At 42.4% G+C, this 21,509-nt stretch overlaps 3 protein-coding genes and 1 pseudogene across 5 annotated transcripts; all 4 read right to left on the reverse strand.

Annotated features, from left to right (window-relative positions):
- Positions 1-808: 808 nt before the first annotated feature.
- Positions 809-6,694, reverse strand: LOC136479198 (folate-biopterin transporter 1, chloroplastic-like). Its single transcript, XM_066477163.1, has 9 exons — positions 6,328-6,694; positions 5,448-5,713; positions 5,189-5,253; positions 4,923-5,085; positions 3,808-3,956; positions 3,469-3,723; positions 2,546-2,714; positions 2,373-2,465; positions 809-1,531 (listed from the first exon to the last, which is right to left on the reverse strand). The coding sequence occupies exons 1-9, from the start codon at positions 6,593-6,595 to the stop codon at positions 1,247-1,249; spliced, it is 1,713 nt and encodes a 570-aa protein (XP_066333260.1). The 5' UTR covers positions 6,596-6,694; the 3' UTR covers positions 809-1,246.
- A 138-nt stretch (positions 6,695-6,832) lies between these two features.
- Positions 6,833-10,087, reverse strand: LOC136479299 (uncharacterized). Its single transcript, XM_066477228.1, has 2 exons — positions 9,597-10,087; positions 6,833-7,331 (listed from the first exon to the last, which is right to left on the reverse strand). The coding sequence occupies exons 1-2, from the start codon at positions 9,950-9,952 to the stop codon at positions 7,268-7,270; spliced, it is 420 nt and encodes a 139-aa protein (XP_066333325.1). The 5' UTR covers positions 9,953-10,087; the 3' UTR covers positions 6,833-7,267.
- Positions 10,088-10,327: 240 nt separating this feature from the next.
- Positions 10,328-14,784, reverse strand: LOC136478332 (uncharacterized). 3 transcript variants are annotated; one of them, XM_066476759.1, is made up of 6 exons: positions 14,342-14,784; positions 13,210-14,152; positions 11,574-13,132; positions 11,273-11,497; positions 11,001-11,202; positions 10,328-10,478 (listed from the first exon to the last, which is right to left on the reverse strand). In XM_066476759.1, the coding sequence occupies exons 2-6, from the start codon at positions 14,119-14,121 to the stop codon at positions 10,362-10,364; spliced, it is 3,015 nt and encodes a 1,004-aa protein (XP_066332856.1). In that variant the 5' UTR covers positions 14,122-14,152; positions 14,342-14,784; the 3' UTR covers positions 10,328-10,361. The 3 variants fall into 3 exon arrangements, with proteins under 3 accessions (XP_066332856.1, XP_066332849.1, XP_066332840.1); XM_066476752.1 differs by having other exon boundaries at positions 11,001-11,196; positions 13,210-14,784; XM_066476743.1 differs by having other exon boundaries at positions 13,210-14,784.
- Positions 14,785-17,610: 2,826 nt separating this feature from the next.
- On the reverse strand, positions 17,611-20,613 carry LOC136478345 (uncharacterized; annotated as a pseudogene).
- Between the last annotated feature and the right edge of the window lie 896 nt (positions 20,614-21,509).

The following is a 21,509-nucleotide window of genomic DNA, read 5'->3' on the forward strand; positions in this document are numbered from 1 at the left end:
CGTTGTTGAATTGTTTGTTGTATTACTTGGAAAGGAGTTGGCTAAATTTTAGGACAGGGGATTTAGACACATCCTTGTTTAGTTGCTAGGACATAGTTTGGGCATCCACTGCTGTTGTAAAGCTGTTAGTGGGATAGCTGAAACTGTCTTGTGCTGGCTGACTGCTGAATAATTTCCCAACCCGTCGAAGGATGGCTCACCTGCCCAGCTGTATCTCATGAAAGTTGGGGGCAGATGTGCTTGGTCTTCAACGGAGCAAGGTGAATAAAACTTACCTTAAGTTTCTGTGTGTCGGAGGGAGGAGGAAGCATTCTGACTTTTTCATTGAAGGTTTACCCAAATTGGGTCTTCCACTGAAAGAACATGTTTCTTCCTCTCGAGCTTAACAAGGGCGATAATTAGGACAACGAATATGATATCTTCTCTTTTCTGGGATGCAAACATGATGTTCAGTTATTCACATGGGTGAACTAGTGGTGATTTGTTGTTGTGTTTTAGGAAAGCCTTGGATTTCGAAACGCAAAACCATCCCGAGTCCAGCTCGTCGCAAGTCTGCAAAACCACCCAGGCACGTAGCAAGCATACGTACGCAAAAGCATCGAGGTTTTTTCCTTTCCTCTACCCAACCGATCCCCAATCCTGAAATCCTCCCGTAGTTCGTGGGGCACCCGAGGCAGCACTCAACGAACGTGGGACGTGGCCCATGCTGTCCCAAATAAGTAGTCAGCTTAGCTCTTCATCTCACAATGGTTCTCTCTCCGTTTTGATTAAAAAAAAAACTCTACCAGACTGCGCAGGAAATGCCATCTTCAGAAACCTTTCTTTCTTTGTATAAACTACAGGGTTACAAGCTTTTAGTGGCTAGACAAAGGACCAGACCAGAATAACAGATTAATTCGTTCCGTATTTAGTAAACTACAATAGCCAATAATCCTGTATTCTGCAGAGCCTCAGACCTCAGTGCCCATTTGTAGACGGATCGTAATGCAGGCACACGTGCTCACGAGCACAGTTAATTGCTTTCTGCCATGCATATTTCGGCAAGGAGAGTAGCCAACTTTCCTGGTCCAACATATATATAGTTGCTCCCCGATATGGTGATGGTGTGGCACACTTAAATTTCAGATGAGGAATCAACTTCGATGTTCTTATTACGTCGTCAGTTGCACTGCCAAAGTCAAAATCAGTCTGATATCCATTTCCTATGTCCTTTCGTCTTGTAAAGACACGTGGAGATATAGGGACATCAATCATTTTTTGTTTGTGAGCCATTTGCATTAGGGGATTCATCTGGCAGGAGACCCAGAAGAGGCAGAGGTAGCAGGGAACTGAGATTGCAAACCGCGATCAACAGAGCAAGGTTTTCAAAGTTGTCTCTGCTGACTCCCAGTAGCTGCGTTAGACCCGCGCCCACCAGACCACCAGCAACACCTCCGGCGTTAGAAATGGACATCAAAGTGGCAAATAAAGTTGCTTCCACTCCCGGAGGGCACAACTTTGCAGCCAACACCAGGACAGGCATAAAGGAAGCCTACAACACAAAGTTTATGTAAGGTGTCAAAAGCACGGTGCAGGTCCAGATGTCTTCATGTTTAAAATGTTTATGAAAGTCACGGAATTTATTGTATCATATCTAAACCTGAACTATACACCTTTTCTAAAAAAACCTGAACTATACGAGCGAATGCCATAATTAAATCTTGGATATTCAACTTTCAGTACGACTTTGGTACCATGTTCAAATTCTGCCTCGATTAATTTAGTCTTCCTATTTATGCCTTTACTATTTATTTTTCAATATTTACACCTTTGCTGCTCTTTTAATATTAACACCTTTTGTGCCAATCATAGAATGCGTGGTAGGCATATAAAAGAAACTAGGTTGATATGTCGATTTTCAAGAACAGGAACAAAAACAGCTCTTTTGCAGCATACCACCTACAGAATTACTCGACCTGCGGGGGGTTATGACGGCCCCCGGGTTTTCCCTTTAAGAAGAAGATCTTCTCACACAGATCGAGAAAACCCCCGAACCCCCGCCCCCATCCTGACGCAGCGGTATCCGTTGCCCTGTGAGAACCGGGCCGGGCCATAACTGCGCTTTGGCACATGGGGACGGGCGAGGAGATTTTTTTAACCTCAGCCTGAAATTCGCTCCCACGGGGAGTCGAACTCAGGACCTAAGGAGTGCCGCTGGGTCACCTAACCGTTTGAGCTAGGCGCCCTTTGGCACCACCTACAGAATTACAGTACACAAGACAAAAAAATGTGTAATTTTAGAGTTTGTTCCCTCCAATTAGTATATCACTTCAAATACCAAGCATGCAAGGTTATTTCTTGAATCATGTAGTTGTTGCAAAAGTCTTTCATACCTGACCAAGGACTGTGATAATCAAAGAATCCCCAATGGAGAACCATTCGTCGCTTATGCCAAGCTTCCGGTTGAGCCCAGTGACAAGAAGAACCTGAAAAATACACAAGTAAACTTGATTTTAAAACATAGATTGCAGGAACAACACTAGAACAAGTAAGCACAGAAGAGGACCTGTGTCATTCCAAGAGCAGAACCTAAAACTGTTGTCACTAGAAAGATTTTCCTCAATGGAACTTCCTTCAAAAATGAATTATACACTCCGATACCCAGTAAGGATGCAACAGATGTAACAAGTGTAACACGTCCTAGAAATTCTGGAGTAAATCCGAGCTTATTTGTGCTGAAATGCATCAGAAGATAGCATATGAAGATTCAGCCATTTCAAAGAGATGTCAATACAGAGATTTCTAATGTACATACCAGAGCAATACCAATTTTATGTTCAAGTTCTGACTTTATGTACCTAGAGTATAAGCTTCTATCTAGGTGCAATATGAAGCAATATAATGAATTAGCACAAAGAAATTTGAGCTTATAGCATATTAATTCATTACAGAGATATTACTACAAAGCGAAATGTGGTGAATATGATATTTTATTCACATTGCCAAGAAGCATGCAACAAATCTAATTATTTTCAGTTTTTTCTATGCAGTAAACCATAATCTATATAGAATTTCAATTCATTACTAATTCTGGTACCAGTAAATCAGCTTAGAACCCCAGCACTAGAGTCGGTAATTTTAGCATGGAAGGAAATAATTTCTGTTCAAATCACTGCTATCCAAGATCAACACAAGCTTGATGCAGATCCAGCACTAGATTTGGGAATTTTAACATTTCTGTTCAAATTTTGGATATCCAAGAACAGAGCTAGATGCAGATCCAGCACCAGCAGTTATCAGCAAGAATTCAAACTTATCCAGCACCAGCAGTTTCAGGTTCAGAATTAATTGCTCTATGCAAGAATTCAAACTTTCTTCTGTCACGTTTCGAATACTCAAAAACTGTTATTAGACTTTACGGATTTCAGAAATAAATCTAACACAACAGTCCATAGCAATTAAGCTGACATTATGAGTCTGTGAACATACATGAAGAAAAACATGGCCGAGTCTGATTGCGGTGTTGCTTGCCAAAGGAATATGAACAAGGTGGGTAGGAATATGCTGGGTTGCTTTACTGAATTCCAAATCAGCATGATACGCTGCTTAGAGCTCTCAATTAATTCTGAACTTGAAACTGAAAGTGAGACTGAACATTCGTCCAAAGGTAAGCGTTCTTCATTTACAAGAACTGCAACAGTAGATGTCATCAGTGGCAAAAGTGCTGTAACACCAAAAACAAATCTGCATTCATGGGAACACCTGATCAGTGAACTTTAAACACCAAGAAAATTCATCGGCTGTTATCAGGTCTATTAGCAACACAACCTTACGCCATAAGTATCCACTAAAGAACCACTGAAGTATGCACTCAGAACTCCTCCAAAGGCTGAGGATCCCCAACATAGTGACTGGAGCGATCCAGATGTACTCTGTGATTCACCTCGAGCTCTCTCAACCACCATAGAATCAACCACCTGAATTGTTTGTTTCAGTTACATTTTGAAAACAAACCAGAAGTTGAAATATTTGTGTCCTGAAATGTGCTGAACACATATATGAATTCAGAAGGCACACATACAAAACTTTGATGTTTTAGATAAATTATAGATATTAGTTGTCACACATGACACCCATACAGAGTTGAGTTGTTTTTAACAAGATAATAATGGAATGAATGATGCATCTCTGATAATGGCATTTAGGATGCAGTGTGGTTGACCAACCAGCAGCTTGTTGTAATTTTTTTTAGCTCCCCCCCCCCCCCCCCCCCCCCCCACCCCCCACCCCCCACCCTGATTAGCTTCGCAGGGCTATAATATTGTGTTTTCCCTTGCTTTATTAATAGAAACTTGCACTGTCCAGTGCGGTTTGATAGCTGGTGGGAAAAGGCTAGTGGAGCAACAAGTGGATTGATACAAAAAGGTCTCAACTCTCTCATTGTGCTTGGAGCTTGGACTCTTTGGAACCACCGGAATCGTTGCGTTTTTTATGGTATTACCCCTAACCTTGGTGGTGCTCTCACCCTTGCTGGAGAAGAGCGCCGGTTGTGGAATCTAGCAGGAGCCAAGGGTCTGTCTTCCTTGACAGCCCCTCTTTTTGGTGGTTAGCTTAGTGCTAGTGTTTGGTCGTCCTTTGCCCTTTATCAGGCGCGAATGTAATTCCTGGGTTTGTGTGGGGTTGTGTGTGGTGTGTGGTGTAGGGCTCTGCCCCTTTCATTCTTCTTAATATAATGAGGCGCAGCTCTCCTACGTTTTCGAGAAAAAAAAAACTAGTTGAAAACATAGTTAGAACATCATGGTTGCATAAATGCTCTTGTCCTCAGCCTATATGCTGTCTTTGCAGTGTAGCTCCATGGAATGAACAAAGCATAAAGAAAATGTTAGAGAGGTACAATCCAAAAGTTGAACCGAAACATTCTAAGCAAGGATTTTCCAACTTACAACATCAGAGACGGCAACTGCAAGCGATCCAAGGACAATAGAGAGTGCTGCACTGTATTTATCATCCACAATAGTGGCCATCAAACTCCATGAAAGTGCTCCAAGGATGCCTGATAGAAATAGGTATGACCTTCTTCGATATCCAAAGAGAGGGATGGAATCACTGTATAGTAGGGAAATAGCAAGAGTACAACATTGCAATTAAGTGCATATTATATACAGAAAGAAAGGGATGGTAGGAAGGATATTCGCTATTTTGGTGAAACCTGATGAAGCCATAGAGGGGCTTGACCAACCACGGCAAGGCTGAGAGCCCAGATATAACTGCAGTCTAGAAAACACTAACCAAGTTAATCTCTGCACCGAGACATGTTACACATTTTTTTTACACACGAGTTCTAAGGGAAAGCACTTGATGTACTTGTACTGCTTATGCTCCAGCGAAACAAAGGCACACATGCCTGGAGATTGAAAGCTGAAATGGAGTATCTGGATGAAGCAAACAGAGGACTTTCACCACCATACCTCTGCTGGCTCAAGATGAAGATCATCTTTTAAGTAGAAGCTGACAGCAAGCCTGGAAAGGCCTAAAACTCCTTGCACAAAATAAACAATAGCAACAGCCACATTATCAGGGGGCAAATCAACCCCAAATACTTTGACGTATCTTGACTTGGACATGCTCTTCGAAAGGCCTCCTGTACTATATTGCCACTTTTGCCACCCCTCGTGGTCTGCATTTTGTGTGTCCTCTTCTTTCGAAGTTACTTGATATCTTGGTTTTGAACTTCCTAAAATAGATAACGTGATGAAAATGAAAGCACAACCTACTTGACATCCAAACATTACAGGTAGCTTACTTTAAGGAGCAAAACAGGAAAGAAAAAAAACTAGACAAATGATACGCGCCACTATTCTGAGATTATCATTATGCTAGGATTAGGAATCGTGTTATCTACAAGGCACGTGACAAGTGCCAACTATCTTATCTAGTAGAAGTTTCCGAAAAAGAACACTGACTGAAAAGTTTTTTTTTTTTTTTGACGAAACACTGACTGAAAAAGGTTGGTGCGGTGCTATAACTATGCAAGCAAAGTAGAGAAATGTCTCCAGAATGTTTTCTGGATGACCGCACACACTATAAGAAAGTCCTGCAACTGCATAAATGAAAACCAGAGGTCTCGATGCTTTCCCAAACACAGATTTATCAAGTTTCCAGAAGTTAGCTGTGGAAAATTCAGTCATAGCACTCCACTGGTGCTTGCTTCCTCAGACAACCGCATGTTTCACCCTCTCTCTCCGACCACAATGCAAACCCCCACTCCAAAATTTTCTTATCCGCAGCTCCTTACCACACACACGAATTGCTTTACAATTACGATATAGCTAAGCCTGCGCGGCTCACCCGTCCGACGGTCCGAGAAGGACGTGCTGCTTCCGTCGAGGCCGAGGGGACCTGGAGCCGCCTCCTCGTCGTCGTACGAGCCGCGGCGGTCTGAGCTGCCGCCGAGCGCCGTCTCCGGCGGACGGTCGCAGCGGCACCCGTGCTCCAGCGGGCGGCGGCGGCGGCGATCGTGGCCGGAGAAGCTTAGGTACGAGGCGGCCGTAGCGGTGGCTGTGGCGCTCGGGAGCGGAAGGGGCGGCGGGGACGGGGAGAGGACGCTGAAGGCCATCTCTCTCCGTCGTGGTTGCGAGCTTCGTTTTGCTTCTCTCCTCTCCTCCCGTTTCCTCGGGCTCAGCAGTCTCGCCGCGCCGTGGCAACGTCTCCCTCTCTCTCCCCCTCAGAAAAAGGCCCGTCCATATGTTGGGCCTGTCTCAATTTCGGCCCATCCTGTGCAACGTATGAAACTCGATAGCTCTACGGCCCAATACAGATCAGGCCTATCTTTGAGCTCGTTCTGCCCAATGCAGTTCCAGGATCAGCAAGCTGGAAATTACCACACGGTGTGTCACTGTCATTCTTCACACAAGATGCTATGTTTCCAATTTATACCTCGAGATGCGATTGAACTAAGCTAATTTTCTCCTACTAGTATAAAAGCTTTACAAAAGTAACATCTGTCTGCACTAACCGGTAACCAATGCACCATTCTGAAAACCAGCTGCACACAGACCTGACAAACTGATACAAACCTACGGCTAGCTAGGCTACGAAGCATCTATAGTGGCATGTACTGATGATGAGACTGGATTACACACAACAACTGATTGGGCATCTTCGGTGGAGCTCGTGGAGGTAACAAGAAGACACCCTGGCCCAGTGGCCCTCCACTGGAAAGAACACATCATGGTCGATGCGAACCACCCTTTTTTTCCTCAACAGAATTAGCAGGATTCTTCTTGACTCATTGGATAACGCAAACACATGTCGAGATGCCGTCTCCGTCGTCAAGCAAGTCTCTGCATTCACTGTATCGAATCACAAGAGGCACAGTGTGAGATTAGCACACCAGCAAAGCTCCAGCAGGAAAGGTTCAGCAATCTGCCAAGTAAGTCAAGCTAATCCATCCAAATGTGACACAACATGAACAGAAGCGTCTCTAGAGTATGGAGACGTTATTTGAGAGTGATGTGCACATGATATCCCCTGCACTAAAAAGAAGGAAAGCAATGTCCCTCTGTTGTTTGATTTTGATTGCTGCATTCAATATAGAACTGTTGAATAGCAACATGACATATACTGTATTAGTGTACCCTTCTATGAAAGTGATGTGGATCCTCTACATTTGTCACTGATGTTGATCCTCTACATTTGTCACTTCGATAACTTTTACAGAGCAGTCAAGTCTTTAAGGTGAAGTCAAATAGCATGGTGATTAGTGGATAGGGATTTTCTTACTGCAAAGCGGTGATGACCAATAATAAGTGTTTGATTGAAAAAAAAAATTATCGGCCTGTCATTATTTATCTTTCTGCATTTTTTATATGGCCACTCTTAGTCCTAACTACAAACCCATGTCAAAAAAACACACCAATCCCAGTTTGTGCATCTAACCTGCGAGTTACTCCAATGCTTTCAAAGTAGAAATGCAGAACAAAAAATAACGAGGATATAAAGATCAACACTGACTGACAGCAGTATGAAATTATGCAGTAAAATTGAGAAATCAAGTATGCTCAGATGAAACCATGCACTCAGACTGCTTCAATGTAATTTTGCTAGTATATATACAAACATGAAGATGATAGAATATCAAAGATGTGAGCATATAGCTAAAAGATTATGTAATAAACACTCATACAACAATAAATCCACAATTGTGATTTATGTACAAAATTGGAATGGTCATCTGAACAAAAAATGCAAACTTAATCTCTGCTACAAGTGTAGTGCTACTTGATCTTTCGCGGACGATGTAGTGCTACTTGATGAAAGTAGGACAGGAGTGAATCAGAAGCAAGAGTTATGGCGGGAGACTTTGGAGTCCAAAGGTTTTAGACTCAGTAGAACTAAAACTGAGTATATGAGATGTGACTTCGGCACTACTACTTGGGAGGAGGAAGATATTAGTTTGGAAGGTCAAGTAGTGCCTAGGAAGGATAACTTTCGATATTTAGGATCAATGCTACAGAGAGACGGGGATATTGATGAAGATGTTAGCCATAGAATCAAAGAAGGGTGGATGAAGTGGCGCCAAGCATCTGGTGTCCTATGTGACAAAAGGATACCACAGAAGCTAAAAGGCAAGTTTTATAGGACGACGATTAAACCTGCTATGTTGTATGGTGCAGAATGTTGGCCTACGAAAAGACGACATGTTCAACAGAGTGTCGCAGAAATGCGTATGTTGCATTGGATTTGCGGTCATACAAGAAGGGATTGAGTTCGGAACGATGATATACGTGATAGATTAGGGGTAGCACCAATTGAAGAAAAGCTTGTCCAACACCGGTTGAGATGGTTTGGACATGTCCAACGGAGACCTCCAGAGGCACCGGTGTATAGTGAAATCCTAAGCCAGGATAGTAACGTGAAGAGAGGCAGAGGAAGACCGAAGTTGACTTGGGTAGAGACAATAAAAAGAGACTTGAAAGGATGGAATATACCCAAAGACTTAGCCTTAGATAGGAGTGCTTGGAAAACAGCTATTCACGTGCCTGAACCTTGATTGCTTCTACTGGGTTTCAACTCTAGCCTACCCCAACTTGTTTGGGACTTAAAAGGCTTTGTTGTTGTTGTTGTTGTTGTAATCTCTGCTACAAGTGTACAATCATGCACAGATAAATGCAGTGCCGCCCAAAAATATTGTCTCCTTAATTACTGGGTTTGTACACCTACTCCTACATGGCTAAATGTTTGACGAAAACACTATGACCAAGTTTCCCAAGTTGTTTAGTACAACTAGACTTGTTCTATCCCTAGAATAGCAAGACAATGGCAGCCATCATCGGACCTAAACAAATGGAAATATCTTTGATCCTATCTGGCTGGCATATAAGCATGGTTTCACACAACACAACACAAACTAATTTAATAAGAACCGTGTCTAACAGAAAATTAGCTAGCTGAAATCCAAGCATGTAGAAAACTCATCTAGTTTGATCTAAATGTATGTGCAACAGAACATCAGCAGCGCATGATAGCAATTCAACCATCAAGCGGACGCTACGCTAATCCAAGATTCCAAATTCATGGACAGCTGCGGCAAGTTCATGGAGAAAGATGAGATATACCTTGGCTCGTACTCCTTAATCTCTGTCAGATCTTTCCCGAGCAAATCCAGCCACTTTACATTGCCTTTGTCGGCACACTCGTCATCGCCGCAGCTGGTTTTCTTCAGGCAACTCTTACCCGGCGCCGGCGCCGGCGCCGCCGGTTTTTCGCCATCCTCGCGCTTCTCAGCATCGTCGTCCTTTCCGGCTACCGGCACCTCTATCTTCTGAACCGGAGGCGGCTCCTCCTCTGCGACGGCGGCCGGGAGCGGCGCCGGCGGAGAGGCAGCGTCGCGGCTCGCATCTTTGGATTGGGGGAGGCAGGGGATGAAGCGGAAGGGGCCGGCGCAGTGGCTCTCACAGTGGGAGAGCCTCATCAAAGTCAGGGATGGGAGCACGGGAAGCCGGTGCCAAATTACAGCCCCTGGCTCCAAGAGCACACCACATCAATCGAATCTGGCGACTGGCGGAGGAGCAGATCGAGGTGGTGCCGCGGAATGCAACTATGAATCGAGCCTGCCGACAAGAGGAGCAGCGAATCTCTGTGCAGGAGAACTGCGGAAGCGAGGAGAACTGTGGCAGGTTGAATCTTGCACTGAGAGCTGTACTGCTAGCTTGACAGGGAGGCAGGGAGCAGGGAGCAGGGAGCAGGGAGCAGGGGAGCAGAGAAGAGGAGGTTGTTGTGTGCGAGAGAGAAAGGAGGAACTGAAACCCAACCGGCAACCGATAATAGATGAGACTTTTACCTCTGTACCATTATAAAAGATGGTCGTTTCCCACATGCCACTAAAAAATTGAGCCGCACCCATACGCCATCCACCTAAACTTTCTTGTATCCCAGGCCATTCCATCCACTTTGCACTCTAACGGAGGGAAACGGCATGGAGAAAAGACATGCTTGCCCTGAGGCCATAGAGGCGGATCAAAATCACCATTGTCCTTCTGTGCCACTCCATGGCCGAGCTAGGTAGTTGTGTTGGCGCAAAAAAAAAACTGAAGTATGTACGTGATGCATGAACATATGAATTAATGTGCATCTTTTTTTAATGCCAAAAAAACTAGAGTATGTATGTGATGCCAACACAAGAAATGAACACAATATATAATAATAATATTTAACACAATATATAATAATAATATGGTTCATAGACCAACATTTGGTCACTAGTTTTCAACGCATTAGCTAAAGTTTTCAACATGTCACCAACATTACAGCAGGCACATAAGTGCTTCATCCAGACATTAAGTTCTAGTTAAGCCAAAATGAAATGATGCCAGCAGGCACAGCAAACAGCAGTAGCTCATGTACTACTCATCCAAAAGCAGGCACCAGGCACAGCTTTAGCAAAACAGCCACAAAAGCAAATGAGGCCAAAAGACATCCCCACACAACAATCAGGCAGACACCTTTCATTCCAGCATTACCTTCTTGCTCCTGGTATTTGAAGCTGGACTGGCTGGGCTTGCTGGTACAAGGGGAGGCTTCTTAGGTGTCAGCTTCTTCTTCACTGCTATCTTCTTCCTTGGTGAACTCTGGGGCAGAACAACCTCCAATGGTGGTGTCTGCATTGTTGCAGTTGATGCCTGGAGGGAGACTAGTTCATTGGAACCAGTTCCAGACCTGTTACTATCAAATACCAGTTATTGGAACAAGCTTCATTACAATGGGAAATTGTAGAACTATAGGAAAAACATACCTGCCAGATAGGGTGTTTGGAGTTGTTGATGGTGCAGTGCTAGCTGATGCCTTCTTTTTCTTGGAAGTTGTTGAAGAAGATGATTTGCTCTTCCTCTTCTTTTCTACAGCATTGGCCACTGCCTCATTGTGTGGGAATACCATCCCTGTTGATGGAGTGGCCACCACAAGGCTAGTCTCTGTATTGGTACTAGCTACTTTCTTCTGCCTTTTCTTTGGGAGACCTCTGCAAAAGACAATTGTTAATAGAAAATATAGTTTAGTTAAATGATAGTTTCATTTATGTAGATGTATTTGATTACCTTTCTGCCTCCATTGCAGCTATGTCTGCTGGATCCCCATTCTTGCAAGTGTACCAGTGATGCCCCAATTCATGGCATATGGGACACTCATGTTTCTTCTTCTTCTTCCCACTTCCTCCCTCCAGAGCCCCTTTCATCCTATTTTTCCTTCTTCCTGCTGTTGACTTAAGCAATGGAGGGTGCATGAAGAACCCATGTGTGGCTTTGGGCCACATGGACTTGTCAGGAATACATGGGACAGAGCCTGCATAAGCTTCTTTGAATTTCTGGATAGAAAAGTACTCATCTACATAGTCTTCTAGTTTTGCTCCAGGAATTGAAGTGATGTACGCAATAGCATGTTTGCAGGGTATTCCTGACCCTTGCCAAGCATTACATGAACATGTTCTATTACCTAAGTCAACCACAAACCTAAATGAACTGCCCCCCTTAGCACAAACTTCTGCAACACCTTCAAGTGAGCTTGTGATCACTTCTATGTCAAGGTTGAAACTGTCTTCTCTCAGCTTCTTCACAATATGAGGTAAAATCTTGCCTTCAAATGTCCTTGCCACCCTCTTCCTATGATTCCACTTGATTAATATCTTCTGTCTAATGGTGTCCATCAAGTCATCCAGGTGCTTCCCTTTCTCAGGCTTTATCCAATTATTGAAGGACTCAGCCAAGTTATTAGTGACATAGTCCACCTTTGAACTAGTGAAGAACTGGCTCCTAGTCCACTTTTTCTTGTGAGTCTCTTGGAGATATACCATAGCCTCTGGTTTGGCTTGAGCCATTGCCTGATAGTGTTTATTAAACATGTATGGGCTCCATGAATATGCAGCTGCCCATAAATGATCATCAAAAATCTTTCCACTGTATCTTTTCTTGAAATTTTGTACTAGATGATACATACACTCTCTATGTTCACATCCTGGAAAAACCTCACTAACTCCATGCATCACTGCCTGTCCACAATCTGTACTGAAAGTAAGTCCATCTGGGTTGCCTATTGCTTCCTTCAGCCTCTCCATGAACCACACCCAATTCTCATTAGTCTCTGAATCAATGACACCAACTGCTACTGGGAATATCCAGTTGTGCCCATCTACTGCACAGGCAATGCACAACTGGCCCCTAAACCTCCCAGTTAAAAATGTACTATCTACTGCAAGATATGGTCTGCAACCTCTAAAAAAACCATCAACAGAAGCCTTCAATGCAAAAAATAGCCTATTAAACCTTATCTTGTTGTTGATGGTGTGGTGATCAATGACAAAAAAAGTACCAGGACTGCTTTCCTCTAACTGAGCCTTAAGTCTAAATAGGTTATCAAAGCTTTTGTCCCAAGGCCCATACAGCTTATCCATGGCAAGGTTTTTACCTTTGTACACTCTCCTGTAGGGCACCCAGATCCCAAATTCAGCATTCAACTTCTTCTGCAGTTCTTTGGCACCCAGAGTCCCATCTTCCTTCAGCCAATCAATCACTTGATGACACACCCAAAACTGTGTGACTCCTACACAGACTCCAGTCCTCCTGGCACTCTGACAGTCATGGCCAAATGGATTCTTCTTCACCTAAAAAAAAGAAACAGTCCTTACAATCATTAGGCCCCAAAAAAATAAATGAATGTACATTTGGTAAAACAAAATACCTTTACAGTACGCCCATCCTTGGTAGTTGATGCATGAATTCTCCACCGACAACCCAATTCTTCCTTGAAACTGCAGCTTGCCCTAAACCTCCCTGTGTCACTAGCCTCAATGTCATAATGGATCTCATGTCTCACAGCATGAGTAGCTACAGCCAATCTAAAAGCATTAATGTCTGAATACACAGTGCCTACTGCCATAGGAGGGTCCTTCTTGTCATAGTCAGCATCAGGCATTTGTTCAGGCTGTTTATCTTTAACAATATCATCTACATCCTCTATTTCATAATCTTTCTCATCATCATGATCATCAACATCAGACTCTTCATCAGTGTCTGATTCAGAGGCCTCAGGGGTAGCAGGCTGTCTTGGCTTATGAGGATTGGAAGGTTCGGGATAATCAGGACCAAGGTCGAGATACAATCCTTCATCATCAACACCCACATGCTCATAGGATGGATTTGGGTTTTCAAGTGATTCATGTTCAGGCACTACAGACACACTCTGGGTGTTTTTGCTTGGTTCAGCTATGCTAGGACAGTGGACTGAAGGGGTGACTGGGGCTTGAACAGAGTGGGCATTGTCACCAAACTCCCAATCAGGAAGATGAGGCTCACTAGTTGGGCTAGTATATGCAAATGTCAAGTAGCAGCACTTCGAAGCCTTGTTTTTGGCAAACATTTCAACCAAGTCTTGGTCTTTGCAGACTTCAACATGGAGCTTACTGTCCAGACACAAATAAAACATTCGAGCTACATCACCGTGCGTGGGAGGACACTTGTCGACAACGGACCCAAACAAATCTCTGAAGTTAGTCCGGTCAGCATCCACAACCATGTCCAACGAGTACCACCGACCACGCGCATTGGGAGCAACAATCCGGATTTCTAGGTTGAAGCTACTGTCTGCGTCCATCTTACATAGGAGCACGCAATTTTTGGACACACTAAACATTCAGAGTAGAAGCCGTGTAAATTTCCTCATGCAAATAAATTAGCTCAAGCTAGAGGAAATACGTTGAAGCTTAAATCATTAGATAAAGATTGTAAGAAAGGATATTCATTATTGCATCACTATAGCTTGACAATGACATGCATATTTATCATGACTAAAAACATGTTGCCCTGCTGCTTACCTGCATGAGCAGACGAACAGAGTACACACGAGCTCCAAAAATCGACGCCACAAGCACCTGGGATGGGTATTCTTGCCTCCCAGCCGCGACGCCTCTAGGGTACCGCCACCGCCGCTGCTCACCCGCCGCCGCCGCCGATCCGAACTCCGCCGCTAGGGTTTGGGGAAGAGACGAGAGAGAGGAATCGAGAGAGAGAGAAGTGAGATGGCGGTCAATGCCAGTCAATTTGCCCACCGTATATGCACTCCAGTCTCAAGGGGTAAGATGGTCAGTTCTCCTGCTCGGTCCCACATGTCAGACCTGTCAGACGTTACAAACCGAATAGAAGGTGGACGGAATGGCATGGGGGACAAGAAAGTTTAGGTGGATGACACTTGGGTGCTGCTTAACTTTTTAGTGGCACGTGGGAAACGACCATCTTTTATAATGATATAGAGGTAAAAGTCTCATAATAGATGGCTGTTTTAGTTTTAGCCGCCGCCGCCTCCCTTTCAGTCGCAATTTTGTAAACTGTAGAGTAGAAAAAAACTTATGCCTCGTCAAAATAATGCAACTCTAAGAGCATTTCCAAGAGGCTTTCTAAATCTCACTCTCTAAATCATCATTTAAAGAGCCATTTGCATAAAAATCGCTTTCTATATATTTTCACTCTCCAACAGCTTTTCTATAGCTCATGCGCATTCTAGAGAGCTATTCTCGTCTTCTATATTTGGCTAGCGAAAAATCCAAAATAGAAGATAGCTATATTGATCATTTATAAGAGCGGTTGGATGATAGTTTTTCACCAAAACCTCTGTTCCTAGTATTTAGAAAGAATATGGAGAGTCTTTTGGATATACTCTAATTCTAAAAATTAAACTGTCTAATATTTGATTAAGTTTACAAAAAGCAATATCGAAATTTATAATAAGATAAATATTATAATGAAACTTATTTTATATTATATACTAAAATGTGTGTTGCAACCGAAAAAATAATATTACGATAATTCAAAATTGAGCCTAGATATTTGCATCCTTTGAGAAGTCAGAGACTTATAGGTCAGCTACAAGAAGTGGATGTAAAGTACTGTAGCTTGGTTGTCGTGCAAATCATATTACTTTCGCTATTAGGTTCTAATAGGATATAAAAAAAAAGTTCTTTTTTAGACATTTTTCTCCTTGTAGAGCGTTTGCAAGTCAGACTCAGATGGAGTGATTTTGGAAATTGGCCCGTTGGCAGGAGCTCAATTATGAAGCAGTTGTGATGAATTTAGGTACTAGCTGAGAGAGGCAAGAGCAATGCGTAAAAAGAGTAGGTCCCACATGAATAGTATGTGCATGTTTGGTGGGGCTCCTGACGAGGGGCTCCTTCGTTGCAGCCAGAGCTGTTTTGGAAGGCCACAATTTATGGCTCTTTCTACAAAATATTTGTTCTGTATGAGCTCCAAACAAGCCCTATGTTGTCTGGCCACGAAATGTCATGGTAATATAAATGGGACTCATGCAAATGTCCGGTGATTTCAATCTATCTGTTGATTTTTTTTCCATCGAGTAGTTCCCAGAGTCGGTAGATTTATTTTCTCCAGGCCGGTCCAGAGTCCGATCCGGTGATTTCGTAAAGTACCACGTTTTTTAAGGAGAAGATTTAGTGTCCAATCCGGTGATTTCATAAGGTACCATGTTTTTTTTAACGGAGAAAATTTGGTTCTGCCCTGTGTACGATTCACCTGGAATTTTTTATGTGTAGAGATTTTTCATTTTTGATAAATTTCATCAAACCAAAATAATTTAGTTCGATATTATAATAAAATTGCATCCTGTTTAAGACGGAGGGAGTACGAGACAACTACTAAGAAAGTTTTGGTTTAGTATTAGTATTTAGTTTTTAAATAAATATTATTCTCTAAATTCAGCAAATGTACTCCATCCGTTCATGAATAAATCAATTTGTAGATTGTCTTAAGTCAAATCTTTTCAAGTTTAGTCAAATCTAATCCAATAATATTAATTTAGTGCCATAAATCTTGGTGCTTTTCCTATGAATGTGGCCAGATTTTAAAAAGTTCAACTTAGGATAACTATAGAAATTGATTGATTTATTTAAGGATAGCGGGAGTTTATCTTAGCAGTTATATGTCCTCACAAGTTCATGCATGTTGTGAGACATGTCCAATTAACGTGCATAGACCTTACGGCACGGGTTAAACATGCGTCAAACGTCTTTCTGGATCGTTTCCATAGTCCCTTGGGTTAAAGACATGGATAATGAAGAGCGGCCATTTATCATTCTTTTTATAAAAATTTGCTTCATCCCCAATAAAAACAAAGAAGTAGCCTATGTGATATTTATAGTATATTGCCAGTTTGTCATACCTATTATTGCTGAATACAATGTAAATCTGTAGTTCAACTAGTACTTATCTATATATTCATGATTTTTGGTGTTGCATATAATATTTAGACTAGTGGTAATAAATGGTTAAATAGTTCTATCATATAGTAAAAATGGCTGCTAGGTAATTAGGTTGACTTTAGATAGATATATAGAATCAATATTTTTGTCAAAATTCATCCTGTGTTCAGTGTTCTAGTGCTAAAAACTAAAAAGCCTAAGTAAGTCAATATATATTCGTGTGTTTTAGCAACTACTGCCCCACAAATTTTTATCCTTTCAATTGTAAGTTGAGTCTTTCTATAAAGTCGCAAGTCAGAGTCCAGGTCAGAGGATACTTATCCATATCTCTAGTAAAATCCATAACAAGGTTAGAGCTAGAGGTTAAAATTTAAAAATAGCACCATTCTGCTAGCTTTATAAAAAGACCGTATTGATAAGTTTGTGGACGGGTTAGTGAGTTGGCGGAGCAGTGGTGTGTGAGGTGTAGTTGGGATCTACACTGGGCGCCCAATAGATAGGTCTAAAATAGGATCGAGAGTTAATGACAACAGAGATGGCGATGATATCCACCCTAATATCCCACCCATGTCTAACTAGAGGCAACTACAGCTCGACATAATAACTAGTTAAGTAGGTATTACATGATGAGACGAAGAAGAAAAACTTGTTGTCACTCAATCCCCGATTCAGTCATATCCTGTAGTGTAAGGGTTGGATGTCTATAAGACATAAGGCACTCGTCAACCAAAAAGAGATGGGAGCTCATGTTATTGAGTGAACAAGCAACACATTATGAGCATTATGCAAATAGTATGACTTTCTTCAATGGGGGCATTTGTCATTCGTGTTGGTAGAAGAAAGCAAAAATCTATATCTCCTATAAAGATAAGAGAAAAGTCCATTTTTGACCATCGAACATTTGGCAAAGTCTGAGAACGACCATCGAACTCTAAAACCAGTAATCTTTGACCATTTATTTTCTGAAACCGGACACAAAGGGCCATCGACTGCAGTCCACCTGGTTTTGACGCCACGCCGGTTTTGACGCCACCTACACATGACATTCATAGTTCACATGCTGTCAGGTAAAATTAAGCCATCAGTCAGGCATTACACATTACAATTCCTAGTTTAGATGGTAGCAACATGAACTTAAGCCAACAGTCTGGCATTACACCTCACAATCCATAGTTCAGATGGTAGCAAAATAAACTTAAGCCAGCATTCTGGCATTACACATGGACATCACAGATACTTCAGATGGCATCACCAGGTGCTGGCAGAAAGAACATAGGGCCTTTGGCTGGTCTTCTAACCGGGAGCTTCTTTGGAGGGGATGGTCCTTGAGCATTCAAATGAACTTCAGCTTTCCCTGAGTTTATAGTGATAGACACACTTGAGCCAGCTTTGGTAAATGGCACATTGGAGTGCAGGTGCATAGTTGCTGAACCAGAAGGAGTTGTATCAACTTTGGCACTTGCAGATGTCTTGGCCAATGTATTTGAACCTCCAGCCTTGCAAAAGAAAAAATAAATCATTGAACACACATATTTTGTGAGGATCATAAATTGGCAATAATGTTACACTGGTTTTGGAACCATACCTTGGTTGTCCTTGTCCTTTTGTTCTGTGTACATGGAGTTGTATTTGCTTTCCTCTTCATGGATGCAGCAGTGCTATGGTGAGGTGCACTTGATGAAGTTCCACCTTGTTCTCTTGAAACCTGAGAAGCATTATGGGACTGGCCATTCCTTTTGTCACATGTGGACCTGTTGTGACCAATTTGCATGCATTTCGTACACCTGATAATTGTGCCCACCTTTGAGGCCTTTTCAGACTTTGGTTTCTCATGTGCTTCTCTCTTTCTTTCCTTCTTTGGCCTACCTGGCATCTTTACATATCTAGGAGCCTTTAGTGGTGTTTTCTCTGAAACAGGCCATGCATTCATTCCTTCCACCGGCAATAGACAATGGTCATATGTGTTTTTGAACTGTTCCACTGAGTAGCAGCTAGCAATGAATGGTGATAGATCATTTGTCTTGAAGAAAATGCAAGATATGGCATGAGGACATGGCATTCCAGATAGTTGCCAATATCTACAGGAACACTCCTTTTTGTTCAGGTCCACAGTGAACCTGTTAATCCAGTGAACCACTTCAAATTGGTCTTGTCCATTACATATTGCATGGCAAACTCCAGATAAATTAATATATGCATTCAATTTTTTCAAGATATTTGGGCATATGACTGTGTTCCACCCATCTGATTTGGTCCTGTTGTGCTGAATCCTAACCATGACTTTTCTCCTAATTGTCTCAAGCATGGTAATAATTGGAAAGTATCTAGCCTATACAATCCATTTGTTAAAAGATTCACACATATTGTTGTCAACTGAATCACAAAAAGAACCTAACTTGAACCAGGCACGGCTCCAGTGATGTGGATCAGTGTTCATTATAGCCTGAGCTCCAGCTTGTGTATCCTTTGCAAGTCTTGCCTTGGCTAGGTTGAACAATGTGACACAAGGGGCCTTTGCACAAGCCCAAAATTTCTTCTGCCACTCCTTCTTTTTGAACTTTTTCCTCCAATTGGCATATATATGCCTAGCACAATTCCTATGCTCAGCATCTGGAGCCCATTTCTGCACTGCATTCAAAATTCCCTTTTGCTGATCTGATATGAAAACCCATCCAGTGCCACCATACACCTCTATATCTCTAAACAAAAGATCACAAAACCAATCCCAACTATCATTATTCTCTTTCTCCACCACAGCCCATGCAATAGGATACATTTGGCTGTTTGCATCTCTGCCAATTGCACATAGCAGCTCACCATTTGTAGCTCCCTTGAAGAAGCACCCATCTAGCCCAACAACTTTTCTACATCCTGCCTTAAACCCTTTCTTCAAAGCATCAAGGCATATGTACATCCTCTGAAAAATGTCTGTATCACCTTGTCTTCTCACAATAACTGTGCTTCCAGGATTACTTCTCAATAACTCTAGCTGGTAATTGTACAAGAGTAGATACTGACCCTTAGTAGCATCTAATGCCTTCTGCATTACCATGGACTTGGCCCTCTTAAGCTTGCTAAAACTCACATCAGCAAACATGTCCTCTTGCACAGTTGTTTTCATTGAGTCAAGACCCCAAGCAGGGTTGGCAATGATCATCTTCTCATACTTGGCAGCAATTCTACCAGCAGTGACCAACCTATTGTCCCTTCTGGGTGGACATGTATGCTCAGCATTGTAGCTAGCAATCTGCCAACTACTACTCCTAGAATTGACAGAAGCCATGCACCTCCATTTACATGTGGTCCAGTCACATACTGCAATCATTCTTGATGCCTCATTCTTGTAGAATTTGATAAGCTTCCTCTCAACTAGACCATGTTTGATACATGCCTTCTTGAATTGTTTCTTTCCACTAAACTTCATTCCAATCTCAAACTTAGGAATTGGTTCCTTCTTATTAAATCTTGGACACTTACTAGTACACTTCTGAATATCCCCATCACTCATCTCTTCTACTGAATCCTCATCATCACTGCTGCCATCATATGGGGTCAAATTTCCTTCATCCTCTATCTCATACAAATTTGGCACCTCTTTGGGACTGTCCAATATGACTTCATCTAAGTTGGCTACCTGTCCAGCCTTTAACCTCCTTTTAAACACCCTGAACTTGGTCAGAATTTCTACAACTTCATCATCATCCTCAGAAGAACACTCATCACCAGGTAAGTAGTCACTGTCACTGCTATCCCCAGACTTTGGATCATGGACAACTACTTGCTTGCCTTTGTCTTTCCTTGAATTTTTCCATCCCTCATCAAGTTGTATTGGTTGTTGGATCCCAGCTCTATTACCACTTGGAACAATGGCTGCACCTAAAAATTCATTGGCTGCATGCACAGGCTGAGTATCCTCTTCTATCTCAGGTCCTTCATCATCCAATTCCTCTTGCACTTCCTGCTCATTCAGTGAGTCATCTTTATCACTTGTTCCTTCCTCCTCTTCATATTCACTGCCTTCGTCACATTCACTTTCTTCCGAAGCAATAGGTTCTTCAACATAGATTTCAGCTACCTCTCCATCCCCAATGGTACCTGCTACCTCTAAGCAGCCTTTGTCATCTAGAAGCAGCCTCAGACCATTGTTGAGCTCTTTCCCAGGAAGAAGCCAATGCAAAAGAGCCCTTTCACTTACATTGCAGTGGTCCTTTAGGTGGCCAATAATCTCAGGCAGGGACACTTTATCCCTATCTATGAAGGAAACCTCCATCCGAGCACCGATGTACTGCACTTGTCTTCCTGTTCTTATGAATTCTCCATTAAAATGGAACCGGACTGGAAGATACTCAAATGGATCCATCCCCAGGACACTTTATCACTTGCCTGTATGACAAACAAGTTTGTGGCTGCATTAAACAATGGATTAAGCACTCCTACTCCCCAACCCGATATACAAGCAAAACAACAAACAAAGCGACATAATCTTTACCAATCTGAAAAGCTAATGGAAAGTACTACAAGCTTCTCATATTTGGAAAGTCTAATAAGACATTTAAGGGTTTCGAAAGGCCCCTACATCCAGTTCTGTCCAGAACTTCGTCACAGCATGACACCTAATTTCGAAAATACATATCTCTGAAACTGCTTGAGATAAAATCATGAAATTTCACGAGCTAATAGATCTGAAGGTCCTCTACAACTTTGTAGTTCACCAAAACACTTATTTCGGTCTCTAAGTAGCCCTAATCGTTTCCCCAAGAAAATCTGCAGAAAC

This window comes from Miscanthus floridulus, chromosome 1 (assembly GCF_019320115.1).
Source record: "Miscanthus floridulus cultivar M001 chromosome 1, ASM1932011v1, whole genome shotgun sequence".
NCBI lineage: Eukaryota > Viridiplantae > Streptophyta > Magnoliopsida > Poales > Poaceae > Miscanthus > Miscanthus floridulus.

Bases quoted from the DNA above. Each gene is read 5' to 3' on its own strand.
- LOC136479299 (XM_066477228.1), bottom strand. From the start codon at position 9,952: ATGAGGCTCTCCCACTGTGAGAGCCACTGCGCCGGCCCCTTCCGCTTC. The intron at 7,332-9,596 runs GTATATCTCATC...GATTCGATACAG, and splicing joins ATTAAGGAGTACGAGCCAAG to TGAATGCAGAGACTTGCTTG.
- LOC136479198 (XM_066477163.1), bottom strand. From the start codon at position 6,595: ATGGCCTTCAGCGTCCTCTCCCCGTCCCCGCCGCCCCTTCCGCTCCCG. The intron at 2,715-3,468 runs GTATGTTCACAG...GATGCATTTCAG, and splicing joins TCGGCCATGTTTTTCTTCAT to CACAAATAAGCTCGGATTTA. The intron at 2,466-2,545 runs GTCCTCTTCTGT...TGTATTTTTCAG, and splicing joins CTGCTCTTGGAATGACACAG to GTTCTTCTTGTCACTGGGCT.
- LOC136478332 (XM_066476743.1), bottom strand. From the start codon at position 14,160: ATGTTTAGTGTGTCCAAAAATTGCGTGCTCCTATGTAAGATGGACGCA. The intron at 13,133-13,209 runs GTATTTTGTTTT...TCTTTTTTTTAG, and splicing joins AGGATGGGCGTACTGTAAAG to GTGAAGAAGAATCCATTTGG. The intron at 10,479-11,000 runs GTAATGCTGGAA...CTATGGCCTCAG, and splicing joins CAAATACCAGGAGCAAGAAG to GGCAAGCATGTCTTTTCTCC.